The 12,827-nt window shown below is 57.9% G+C and overlaps 1 protein-coding gene across 1 annotated transcript in view; it reads left to right on the top strand.

Annotated features, from left to right (window-relative positions):
- Window positions 1–12,827, top strand: part of LOC133040396 (maestro heat-like repeat-containing protein family member 2A) — a 60,518-nt gene that overhangs the window by 1,726 nt on the left and 45,965 nt on the right. The window contains exons 4-9 of the mRNA XM_061120118.1: window positions 5,910–6,041; window positions 6,248–6,410; window positions 9,610–9,708; window positions 10,314–10,465; window positions 10,964–11,107; window positions 12,397–12,489. Coding sequence (XP_060976101.1) covers window positions 5,910–6,041; window positions 6,248–6,410; window positions 9,610–9,708; window positions 10,314–10,465; window positions 10,964–11,107; window positions 12,397–12,489 — 783 coding nt within the window. The remainder of the gene's footprint in view (window positions 1–5,909; window positions 6,042–6,247; window positions 6,411–9,609; window positions 9,709–10,313; window positions 10,466–10,963; window positions 11,108–12,396; window positions 12,490–12,827) is intronic.

Genomic DNA, 12,827 nt, shown 5'->3' with positions numbered 1-12,827 from the left:
CCATGCACCGCCCAGCATACATTTACTGAGTGCTGTGAGGGCAGGGCTAGGTGTTGGGGCCCCTGAGGACCAACTGGGCACTGGGGTGCTCACAATTTTTCAAAGCTCCTCTGTATTCTGATTCGGTGGGTTTGGGAGTCATCCTCTAAGAGCAGGTGAGCCGAGCAACAAAGATATTCAGTAGAAGTGAAGCGGGTAGGTGTGGGGGAGCAGAGACAGACAGGGCAGATGCAGAGTGCGGGGGCACTTGCCAGTGGGGAGGTTGTTTCCTGGGGCAGAGGGTGTTGATAGGAGTGATGGAGAATGTGGCCAAGATCATGCTGGGCCTTGTACAACAGGACCAGAGCATCAGCATCCTCTGAGTGCTTGTTACAACTCAGATTTCTGGGGCCCATCGTGAGAGCTTCTGTTTCAGAGGACGTATGGGGTGGAACCCGAGACTCAGCATTTTTAGCAAGTTCCCAAGTGACGTGTCTACTGGCCTGCAGAGCACGCTTAGAGAGTTGCTGGATTTTAGACTATCCTTGAGCTTTTGAGGGTGGGCAGCAAAGGAGTTGTTCCTTGTAGGAGTTCTTTGTGTGTGTGTGTATTTCAGCCCCCTCATGTCACTGTCAGGCAGGAAGGTTCCCTGACCAGGGACCGAACCTGGGCCTCTGCAGTGAAAGTGCTAAACACTAACCACTAGGTAACCAGGGAACTCCTCTTAGTTCTTTCCTCCTCCTCCTTTTTTTGTTTTTTGGTTTTTTTTTTTGGCCACTCTGAGCAGCATGTGGATCTTAGTTCCCCAGCCAGGGATTGAACCTGGATCCTCCCACTGGAAGCTCAGAGTCTTAATTGCTGGACTGCCAGGGAAGTCCCTAGGAGTTCTCAATAGCAAGCTTTATTTTACAGAAAGACATGTGGCAGCCATGAGAAAGGAGTGTCAGGGTCCAGGAGCACAGGAAAGAGGTTTGCAAAACAGATTTTAAAACGTAGGTTTTATTATGACTCAGGCATAGGAGACTCCAGTTTGATTCCTGGCTCGGGAAGATCCCCTGGAGAAGGAAACGGCTACCCACTCCAGTATTCTAGCCTGGAGAATTCCATGGACAGAGGACGCTGGCGGGCGACAGACCATGGGGTCACGGAGAGTCAGACAGGACTGAGCGACTTGCACTTTCACTTTCATAGTGAGCCCAACAGCTCAGGAGAGGATTGCCTTGAAAAACTCGTCTGTCCCTCACAGCTCCCCAGAGGCAGGGGCGTGCCATGCCATGCCTTCCCGCAGGAAAGCACCAGGTTGGGCGGCAGGCAGAGGGAGCAAGGGGGAAATGTGTGCAGGAGTGTGGCTTCTCCAAGGGAGGACTGGCGAGGCAGGTGGACCAGGCGTTCGATTAGCTAGTCAGCTGCGGGGTGTGGGACTGCCTGAGTGGTCTGGTCCCTGGCCCCAGGGTGATCAGAGCAGGTGTATACTGGTCCAGGGCTTCCCACGTGGCTCAGCTGTAAAGAATCCGCCTGCCAGTGTAGGAGACACGGGTTCAGTCCCTGCGTGGAAAAGATCCCAGAGGAGGAAAGGGCCACCTGCTGCTGCTGCTGCTAAGTCGCTTCAGTCGTGTCCGACTCTGTGAGACCCCATAGACGGCAGCCCACCAGGCTCCCCCCGTCCCTGGGATTCTCCAGGCAAGAACACTGGAGTGGGTTGCCATTTCCTTCTCCAATGCATGAAAGTGAAAAGTGAAAGTGAAGTCGCTCAGTCGTGTCCGACTCTTAGCAACCCCATGGACTGCAGCCTACCAGGCTCCTCCACCCATGGGATTTTCCAGGCAAGAGTACTGGTGTGGGTTGCCATTGCCTTCTCCGAAAGGGCTACGTACTCTGGTATTTCTGCCTGGAGAATCCCATGGACAGAGGAGCCTGGTAGACTACAGTCCATGGGATTGCAGAGTCAGACACGCCTGCACGACCAAACAGCGGCAGCATAGAGGCCCAGAGCGTGAGAGCCTGATGGAGGAGGTGCTTGGGCATGGGCTCTGGACTGGTTTAACAAGCTTGCTGGTGGGGGAGCTGTTTGCTGTCTCCAGGAACTGACTAACCCCCAGCAGTCTTTCGGGTCCACAAGACCCCAAGAAATCAAAGCATCAGGAAATTTAGAAAGTTACAAAAACCGTGACTAATACCCAGGCCATGAAAACTGATCACTGGCAATAAACAGGGGATTACCATGTAGGCACACTGTCAGATTTAATCTGTGTCCACATTTTCAGTTATTCATTAATTAGTGAAGGAACCAGTAGGATGTTACATGTGTGCTCATTTACTTCAGCCTTGTCCAATACTTTGCAACCCCATGGACTGAAGCCTATCAGGCTCCTCTGGCCACGGAATTCTCCAGGCAAGAATACCAGAGTGGGTTGCCATGTCCTCTTCCAGGGGATCTTCCTGACCCAGGGATTAAACTCGCGTCTCCTGTGTCTCATGCATTGGCTGCTGGATTCTTTACCACTAGCGCCACCTGGGGAAGCTATGAAGATGTTAAAATCTGTTAAAATGAGAATTTTACTTCTAGAGATTGATATTCTTTACCAGTCAAAATTCCTTCGCCTTGTCACAGACAGGAATCATTTTCATGATCAGTTTCCTAAAACTAAGCTCCTATCTCCATGGAGACATAGACTAGACCGTCACAGTCAATCACAGACACACACTCCCATATTCCGGATCATCCTTCAGAGGCCATCGGACATCACTAAAGCCTGCCTCTGGGAGGCCACTCAGTGCCTGTTTTATGACACTTTCAAAGTCTTGGACAATTTTTCCCTTGTGACCATAAATATTCTCCAAGATTAACTTTGACCACAGAAAAGACTGGGCTTATAAGCTGCCTGGCTGTTTGCATATCTGCAGCCACAGTGTTAGCTGCACATTGAGGCTTCCTTGAGTTTGCTTTGAAAACCAAGAGCATGAATTTTCAACAGGGTGAGACTCCACAACAGGTAAAATTGGTTCTTGCACAGTGGGGTGGGGATGTGTGTGTGAAGGAAATTTTAGTTTTTGATGTACAAAGCACAGAAATGGACAATCAGATATATAATATCTTTGTGGTATTACATTTTCATGGTGGGGAGTGATTAGGAAAAAAATGCTTACGGAGGTTCCCTAGGGAACAAGAAAAAAAAAAAAGAGGTTGAGAAAACTAGGACCATCAATAGTGAGCAGCGAAGGCCACAAGGTTCTCTTCTCTCCAGGAGTTTTCATGAGGAATCTCTCACAGGAGTTAAAAGCCTCTGAAAAGTGAAAGTGAAAGTTGCTCAGTTGTTAAGTCCAACTCTTTGCTACCCAATGAACTGTAGCCTGCCAGGCTTCTCTGTCCATGGAATTCTCCAGGCCAGAATACTGGAGTGGGTAGCCGTTCCCTTCTCTAGGGGATCTTCCCCACCCAGGAATTGAACCGGGTCTACCTACATTGCAGGTGGATTCATTACCAGCTGAGCTATAAGCCTCTATTGAGTTCAGTTCAGTTCGGTCACTCAGTCGTGTCCAACTCTTTGTGACCCCATGGACTGCAGCACGCCAGGCCTCCCTGTCCATCACCAACTCCTAGAGTTTACCCACACTCATCTCCATTGAGTCGGTGATGCCATCCAACCATCTCATCCTCTGTCATCCCCTTCTCCTCCCACCTTCCCTCGTGGCTCAGATGGTAAAGACTCTGCCTGCAATGCAGGAGATCCCGGTTTGATTCCTGGGTCAGGAAGAGCCTCTGGAGAAGGAAACGGCAACCCACTCCAGTACTCTTGCCCGCAGAATTCCCTGGACAGAGGAGCCTGGCAGGCTAAAGTCCATGGGGTCACAAAAGAATCGGACACGACTGAGCGACTGAAAATCAGCATTACTTTCTGTACCAAGACTCTGTACTGGATAAAAGTATACATTTCGCTGACTTCCTCTCCTCATGAGGTCCCCAAATTTGCTACAGCCCTGACTGTTGAGAAGTGACCTCTTTACCAGCCGAGGGAGGGAGCCATCTTCCTAGAGGGCTTTGCAGGTGAGGCTCCGTGGAGAGAGGAGTCCACCTTCTTTCTTTCTTGGTGGTGTATCATCCCTGGTTGAATGAGTGTCATTGTCCAATCTGACTCTCCAGGAGTGGTCAGGTTGCAAAACCTATTTGTCCAATCCTATCCTCATTCATGGAGAAGGAAATGGCAATCCACTCCAGTACTCTTGCCTAGAAAATCCCATGGAAGGAGGAGCCTGGTGCAGGCTACTGTCCATGGGGTCGCAAAGAGTCGGACACGACTGAGTGACTCTTCTTCTATCCTCATTCAGATCACTTGAAATGGTGACCAGAGCTATGCAGGAAACAAAATAGAGCATGTTGTCTTAAACTTTGCAAGAGGGTCAGTGCCAAGTCTGTGGAGGACCCTGTAGGCTGACCATTTGACCTCCACCTTGCTGGGTAGTGAGGACAGATGCAGGCCACGGGGGCAGGGCTGGTTGGATGAGTCTGATGGGAGAGGGGAGGAGGGTGTGAGACAGGCTGGAGTTGCGGGCAGAGCTGGGGCGGTTTGAGGATGGTGGGTTCATCAACCAGCTGGAGTGTTAATCATATGGCATCCAATTTCAATGTATGGATTCCCCTGTCACCCAATCCCTTGACAGCAGCTGGGGGTGGGGTGGGGGGAGGGTCCTACAATTGAACTCAATTCTGACACTGTCTGCCTGGAGATCGTGTCAGATTCCATGGGTTAAGGGCTCAGTCCCATTAAGGTGGCACTAGTGGTAAAGAACCTGCCTGCCAATGCAGGAGACATAAGAGACACGGGTTCGATCCCTGGGTTGGGAAGATCCCCTGGAGGAGGGCACGGCAACCCACCCCAGTATTCTTGCCTGGAGAATGCCATGGACAGAGAAGCCTGGCAGGCTATGTAGTCTATAGCGTCACAAAATGTCAGACACGACTGAAGTGACCCAGCACACACGCGTGCATCGCTAAGACGACCCCAGCCTGGCCCTTGCTTCAGACGCCAGTGGGAAGTTTGGCCAATTGGCTATAGACCGGAGGCTCCCATGACCCCCTCCTCGAGTTTAATCAATTTGCCAGAGGGGCTCACAAAATCCAGAGAAACCTTTTACTTACTAGATTACCAGTTCATTCTAACTCAGGACCAGCCAGATGGAAGTGATGCACAGGGTAAGGGTATGGGAAAGGGTGTGAAGTTTCCATGCCCTCTCTGGGCCTCCCATTCCCCCTAAATCTCCATGTGTTCAGCAGCCTGAAGCTCTCTGAACCCTGTCCTTTGGAAATTTATGGGGGATTCATTATCTAGGCATAGTTGATTAAATCACTAGCCATTGGCGATTGATTCAACTTCCAGCCCCACTCTCCTCCTTGGAGGTCGAGTGGGTGGGACTGAAAGTTCCAGTCCTCTCATCAGAAGATGGGTTCTCCTGCCAACCATTCCCTATCCTTCAAGTGAAAGGGACAGTCGCTCAGTCTTGTCTGCCTCTTTTCAACCCCATGGACTGACTACACAGTCCACGGAATTCTCCAGGCCAGAATACTGGAGTGGGTAGCCATTCGCTTCTCCGGGGGATCTTCCCAGCCCAGGGATCGAGCCCAGGTCTCCCACACGGCAGGCAGATTCTTTACCTGTTGAGCCACCGGGGAAGCCCTCCCCATCCTTAGGTGTGAACCAAAAATCGTCTCATCAATACAACAAAAGACATCTTTGTCACTCTCATTACTTAGGAAATTCCAAGGATTTCAGGCTTCTGCGCTTGGGTGAAGACAAAACACACGTCTTATTATAAATCACAGTCTCCTAGGTATTAGGGGGAAGGCCAGCAGGATGGAGACTCTGGTGGATCTGTGGGCTCCCAGACCCCACTGCCTGTCCCGGACCTCCCCACCCACCATACTTGTTCCCCAGATTCCCACTCAGCGCAAAGTCAACATCTACAACATCCTCCAGGAGATCATCCAGCAGGAGGGCGAGCTGGAGGAGCGCTGCGTCCAGAGGCTGGTGGCCATCGCCTCCAAGGAGATGAGGGGCATGCTGGAGGTAGCGGGTGTCCCGGCGCTGCCCGCCTGCCCCCGCCCCAGGGGCTGGGCTCTGGGGGGCCGGGCGTGGGATGCCCGAGGCCTCTGTCCGGTTAGCTCACGGGGACAACAGTAGGCTGAGGGGGCCCAGGAGAGCCCAGCGGAGCCGGAGCAGGCGAGGAGCAGGAACTGCTGGGCGGCCACGTGTCCTCCTCCCGTGCCCTGCAGATGGAGGGCTACGTGAGGGCAGAGGTGGCCAGCGACACCCTGGTGGCCCTGTCCCGAAACCACTTCAGCTTGGTCATGTACGAGCTGCAGCACCATCTCAAACCCCTCAACCTCACGGAAGAATTTGTCATCGTCACCCTGGCCAAGCTGGCCAACGGCAATGGTAGGGCTCGAGGGGGCTGGGCCCCAGCGTCTGCCCGTCGGGCCACCCCTCTGCCTCTGCCCTGGTGCCCGCGCCCACCCCCTCCCATTTCTCCCTCTTCCGGCCTTCCTCTGGCCTTCCTCTGGCCTTCCTCCGTCTCACTTCCGGTGTCTCTCCGGCCCTCTCGGCTGCTGAGATCCCCTCCCTGTGCCCCCCATCCTGCGTCTTTTCTCCTGCCGGCCCTTCTCTCGCACGCCTGTCTTTCATGCTCCCTCTCTGGCCCCGGTCTCTCCCTCGCTCCCTCCCTCCTTCCCTTCTCAGTCCGCTCCACGCAGGCCATGCGGCGGGCAGTGGGCCGCGGGTGAGGAGCCTTTGGGAACCAGTACCCGAGAAAACGGAGTGTCCCCATGGGAGAGGGCACGCGCTGTCCCCTGCATGCCCGCGTCTCACTCATGGTCTCTGGGGCGTCATGCTAGAGTGCTTATGAGGCAACAAGGGAGTGGCGGCTTGGGAGGGAGCAGGCCCACCCCTGCCTCCTCATTCTGCTCCCTGCGGCCCCAGGAAGAGGAGGGCTCCTCCCTCTTTTCCTCCGTCCCTCCCCTCCTCCTCCCTTTCCTGGTATCCCGGTCTCCCCTCTTCTCCCCTTCCCCCTCCCCTCTTCTCCCAGCTCCCCGCCTTCCCCTCCTTCCCCTCCTTCCCCTCCCCCTCCTTCCCTTCCTTCCCCTCCCCTCGTTCCCCTCCCCCATCCCCTGTCCCCCTCCCCCGTCCCCTCCCCACCCCCTGTCCCCTCCCCCCTGCCCCCTCCCTCCCCCTGTTCCCATCCCCCCGTCCCTCCCCCTGTGCCCCCTCCCCCTGCCCCCCTTCCCCATTCCTTTCCTCCCTCCTCCCTTCCCCCCTTCCCCCCTCCCCTCCGCTTGCCCCGTCTCCCCTCCCCTCCCCTGTCTCCTTTCCTGTCACCCCATTTCCCCTTCCCTCGTCTCCCCTCCCCTCATCTCCTTCCCTGTCCTGGGAGACAGAGGGGAGAGGAGAGGACAGGGAGATGAGGAACGGAGGGAGGGGTAGAAGGGAGGGGGTGGGGGGAGGGGAGGTGAGGAGAGGGGAGGTGGGGAGAGGGGAGGGGAGGCGGCGAGGGAGAGAAGAGTAGACATCTCCGCGTCTCCCCTTCCCTCCCCTCCCTCTTCTCCCCTCCCCTTCCCCCTCCCCTCCCCCTTTCCCCCTTCCCCTTTCTCTCCTCTCCTCCTCCCCTTCCCCCTTCCACCCTTCTCTCCTCCCCTCCTCCCCTTCCCCCTCCCCCCGCCTCCTCCCCACCCCCTGCCCCCTCCCCTTCCCCCTCCCCCATTCCTTTCCTCCCTCCTCCTTTCCCCCCTTTCCCCTCCCCTCCACTTCCCCCCATCTCCCCTCCCCTCCCCTGTCTCCTCTCCTGTCACCTCATCTCCCCTTCCCTCGTCTCCCCTCCCCTCATCTCCTTCCCTGTCCTGGGAGACAGAGGGGAGAGGAGAGGAGAGGGAGATGAGGAAAGGAGAGAGGGCGAGAGGGGAGGGGTGGGGGGAGGGGAAGGGGTGGGGAAGGGAAGGGAAGGGGAGAGGAGGGGAGAAGGAGGAGGGGAGGGGGGAGACGGGGGAGAGGAATGGAGACTGGGGGAGGTCTACCCTCCCCTCCCCCATCTGCTTTCCCCTCCCCCATCTCCCCTCCCCTTCCCTCTCCCCTGTCCCTCCCCTCTCCCCCCACCCCCATCTCCCCTCGCCTCTCCTCTCCCCCTGTCTCCCTTTCTTCTCTCGGCAGGGCAGGGTGGACGGGGAGAGAGGAGGGGAAATGGGGGGAGGGGAGGGGAGACGGGGGGGGGGGGAAGGGGGGAGGGGATACAGGAGGGAGGGAAAGGGAGGGGAGACGGGGAGCCAGGAGGGGAGATGGGGAGAGAGTTGGAGACGGGGCGGTGAGGTCTCCTCTCCCCTCCCACCCGTTTCCATCCCCTCCCCCATCTCCCCCCTCCCCCCCAGGTCTTCCTCCCCTATCCCTGTCTCCCCTCCCCACTTCCCCCACCCGTCTCCCCTCCCCTCCCCTGTCTCCCCTCCCCCTGTCTCCTCTCCCCTCCCCACCTCCCCTCCCCTCTCCCCCAGTCTCCTTTCACTCTCTGCAGAGGGGATGGGAGACAGGGGAGAGGTGGGGAGACAGGGGAAGGGGACAAGGGAGGGGAGAGGGGAGGGGAGACAGGGGAGGGGAGAGGAGACATGGGGGAGGGGAGGGGAGACAAGGGGCAGGGGAGGGGAGATGGGGGAGGGGAGATGGGGGAATGGTGGGAGACCGGTCTCCCCACCCCTCCCCCTCCCCCCATCTCCCCTTCCCTCGTCTCCCCTTCCCTCCTCTCCTGTTCCCTCATCTCCTTCAGAGTCCTGGTAGACACAGGGGAGAGGAGAGGGAGGTGAGGAGAGGGGAGAGGAGGGGAGGTGGGGGGTGGGGAGGTGGGGAGAGGGGAGGGGAGGTGGGAAGAGAGGAGGGGAGGTGGGGAGGGAGAGAAGGATAGACATCTCTGCGTCTCCCCTTCCCTCCCCTCCCTCTTCTCCCCTCCCCTTCCCCCTCCCCTCCCCCCTTTCCCCTTCCCTCTTCTCTCCTCCACTCTACTCCTTCCCCCTTCCCCCGTTCTCTCCTCCCCTTCCCCCTTTCTCTCCTCCTCTCCTCCCCTTCTCTCTTCCCCTCCTCCCCTTCTCCCCTCCCCCTTGCCCCCTCCCATACCGCTTTCCCCATCCCCCTCCCCCTTTCTCCGTCCCCCCTTTCCCCTTCCCTCCTCCCATCCCCCCTTACCCCTCCCATCCCCCCTCCCCCTTACCCCTCCCGTCCCCCTCTCCCCTCCCCTTCCCCCTTCTCCCCTCCAATCCCCTCCCCATTCTCCCCTCCCCTTCCCCCCTACCCCCTCTCCCCTTCCCCTTCCCCCTTCTCCCCTCCAATCCCCTCCCTTTCTCCCCTCCCCCTTCTCCCCTCCCCTCCTCCCCTCCCCCATCTCCCCTCCCTTGCACCCCCCGTCGCCCCCCACATCTCCCCTCCCCTTCACCTGCTCCTAGCTCACACTTCTTACCTCCCCTGCCTCCTACCATCTCCTGTGGCCCAACCCATGCAAAGGGGTTCCCTGGCCCTGTTCTGGGCACTGGAGGTGTGGGCGATGGTGTTGCCATCTCTGATGACCCTCCTCCTCCGACTCCCTGAGACCTCTGCCCACACCTCGCAGTGTTTGAGTTCATGCCATACATGGGCATCACCCTGGCCACCATGTTCACCATGCTGAGGCTCGCCAATGAAGCCAAGATGCGCCAGGTGATCTGTGGTGGTAAGTGTCCCACCTGGGCCTGCAGGGCTGGCCTGATCAGGGTGCTCACAGGGGGAGGTGGGTATACAGGTAGAGGAAAAAAGGCAGTGGGGATCGCAGGAGAGGGAGACCAGGGAAATGGTCCCAGCCTGGGCTTGACTTGGGTCATTTATATCTGATCACCTTGCCCCAGGTTTTGATTATGTCATGATTTTGTGGGCCCAAGTCCCCAATACCTGAGAAAAGTAGGACAGAACGTGTTGGCCACTCTTTGCTTTGGAGTCCCCAGGGTCTGAGTTAAAAAGTCTTCTTCGAGGTCTCACCCTTGACCTTGCAACATGAACCTCAAGGCTGGGGGCCCAGTCACACCTGTGTGCTCCACCCCTCGGGGGAGTCTTTCTCCCTCAGACAGGGAGGGGCTTCATGCAGGACCAAACTTAAGGAGCTGAGAGGGGGGGTTGGAAAGGCAGATGGCGAGGGCTGCAGGAGATGTTTCTAGCAGCATCTCTGGCCATCTCAGTAACCTGCTGGTTATGGAAGTGTGAGGGCTCCTCCTGAGAAGGCGCCCCGGAAGGCTCTGTTCTGAGTCCTGGCTCTCGGGGCTCACTGCACGTGCCCCGGGGCAGCCATGGAGACCTTCTGCGAGACGGTGCAGTTTTACCTGAGGCACCTGGAGGACAGTGTGTATCCCGTGATGACTGAGGACCAGTTTGCGGTGAAGCTGTTCCCCATGTATCGCTACTTCGTGACGGTGTGGCTGCGGAACAACAACCCGGAGGTGAGACGGGCCCTCCTGGGTGGGGGTGGGAGCCCGTGGTCCTCGGGTCATTGCTCTCCAGCCTGTGCAGCTGGCGGGGCTGAGACACCATTGGGTCCAAGGAGGTGGAGACCTGATCGGCAGAGCCATGGGGGCCCTGCAGGTGTCTTGATAAAGGCCCCTGGAGTTGCTGGACCAGGGTCCCTGTTCCACATGTGCCGGGCGCTCTCCGAGCGGTTCACTTGTGGGAGCCATTTCCAAGCCAACTCCGGGTCATAGGACCGTTTTACAAATGAGGAAACAGAGACACAGAGAGGTTGAGTACCTGTCCAAGGTCTCCTGAGTGACAGAGTCAGGACTTGGGGGACAGGCTTGGCAGCTGGGGGGCCCGGGGGAGGCCAGGACCCTACTGCAAGGTCCCCTCAGTCACCTGTCCTTGATTCCGAGGCTGGGGCTGATGTCACAGGACCTTCCTGGTGGTCCTGGCCGAGGGGTCTAGAGACCGGGCTCCTGTGCTAGGTGAAGCTGGGGGTCATCAAGTCCCTGAAGCCCATGCTGAACCTCCTCCTGCCCAACGATGACCTGCGGGAGCAGGTGTACGACTACATCCCTCTGCTGCTGGCGGAGTACCAGGGCAGCCTGGAGGCGCTCTTTATCACTCAGGTGAGGGGCCTGGGCTGGGGGCTCAGGGTATTTAGGGCTCCTGAGTGTCCCGTGGGGTGTTCTCACGGGTGGGAGATGTAGCCACGCGACCTGGCACTTGTCCGATTTCCAAGAAATATATGCTGTCGTTACACATGTGTTAGCCACTCAGTCATGCCCGACTCTTTGCGACCCCGTAGACTGTGTCCCGCCAGGATTCTCGGCCCGTGGGATTTCCCAGGCAAGAATACTGGAGTGGGTTGCCTGTTCCTTCTCCAGGGGATCTTCCTGGCCCAGAAATCAAAGCTGGGTCTCCCATTTTGCACACAGATTCTTTACTGTCTGAGCCAGCAGGGAAGCCAGGCAGAAAGGATGATACCTCAAAGGGTTCTGGGGCCCACGGTGAGGTCACAGCTCTCATAGCGGTTTCCTAAGGCTGTTGCAACAAAGAACCAGGAGGCAGGTGGCTTAAAACCACAGAGATGTGTGTGTCATGGTTCTGGAAGCCGGCAGTCTGAAATCAAGGTGTCGGCAGGCTAAGCTTCTTCTGTAGGCTCTAGGGGAGAATCTTGCCTCTTCCAGCTTCTGGTGGCCCAGGCACTGCGTCACTCCAGCACCCCCCTCCGTGGTCACATGGCCATCTCTGTGTCTCTCTCTGTCTTCTCCTCTTCTCGTAAGGACACTGGTCCTTTGATGTAAGGCGTTGTCAGGGTGATCTCATCTTGAGAGCCTTAAGTAATTGGGTATGCAAAGACCCTATTTCCAAGTGAGCTCACATTCTGAGGTTGTGAGTGGACATGGATTCTGGCGGCGGGGGACACCATTCAACCTCTTACCAGCCTTGGACGTGTGTGAGATGGAGTCTTTGTAAGATTCTGAGCTGAGTTGTGACCTGGGCTGCTGTATATTGTGAAGGGGGTCACTCATTTACAGACGAGGCGAGGCCCTTCTCCTGGTGAGAGCTGGGAACAGAAAGAAACATGCCGCATTTGGGGAGCCACGTGCAGACCTTCTGTCTAAAGTTGGGATGCACCTCTAGGTGGCTAGGGGAGAAAGGCGAAGAAGGCCTTGAACGCCACAGTAGGTGGCCCTAGTGCAGCCCTGCCGAGCTACAGTGTCCACGGCAATCCTCAGAGGCAGCTGGAAATAGAGACGGACTCGGGGGTCTGGGCGGGGCTTGAGAGGTGGCATCTCTGCCCAGCTCCCAGGGGATGCTGATACATCCAGAGGGGGAACATCAAGGGGCAAAGGTCTGGCGTTTGACCCGAGTCGGTCGAAGGTCACCTGCCACCGTTTCCCGCCTGCGGCAGGTCTTGAGGCAGATCCTGGAGATGTCCGTCATCACCAACAGCCCAGTCCCGCAGATGCAGCTGCACACCATCTTCACGGAGCTGCACGTCCAGGTGAGCCCCAGGGCCGCGCGGGGCGTGGCCTTCCCCAGGGCGGGTCAGGGGAGGCGCGCTGGGGGCGGGTCAGGGGACAGGGGCTGGGGGCGGGTCAGGGGAGGCGGGCTGGGGGCGGGTCATGGGACGCGGGGTTGGGGGCGGGTCAGGGGAAATGTTCGCTGGGGGCGGGTCAGGGGAGGCGGGCTGGGGGCGGGTCATGGGACGCGGGGTTGGGGGCGGGTCAGGGGAATGTTCGCTGGGGGCGGGTCAGGGCAGGCGGACTGGGGGCGGGTCAGGGGACGCGGGGTTGGGGAGGGTCAGGGGAGGCGCGCTGGGGTCGGGTCAGGGGACGCGGG

Source organism: Dama dama, chromosome 20, assembly GCF_033118175.1.
Source record: "Dama dama isolate Ldn47 chromosome 20, ASM3311817v1, whole genome shotgun sequence".
NCBI lineage: Eukaryota > Metazoa > Chordata > Mammalia > Artiodactyla > Cervidae > Dama > Dama dama.
The sequence above is the reverse complement of the archived record's forward strand: the minus strand, read 5'-3'. Positions and strand labels throughout refer to the sequence as shown.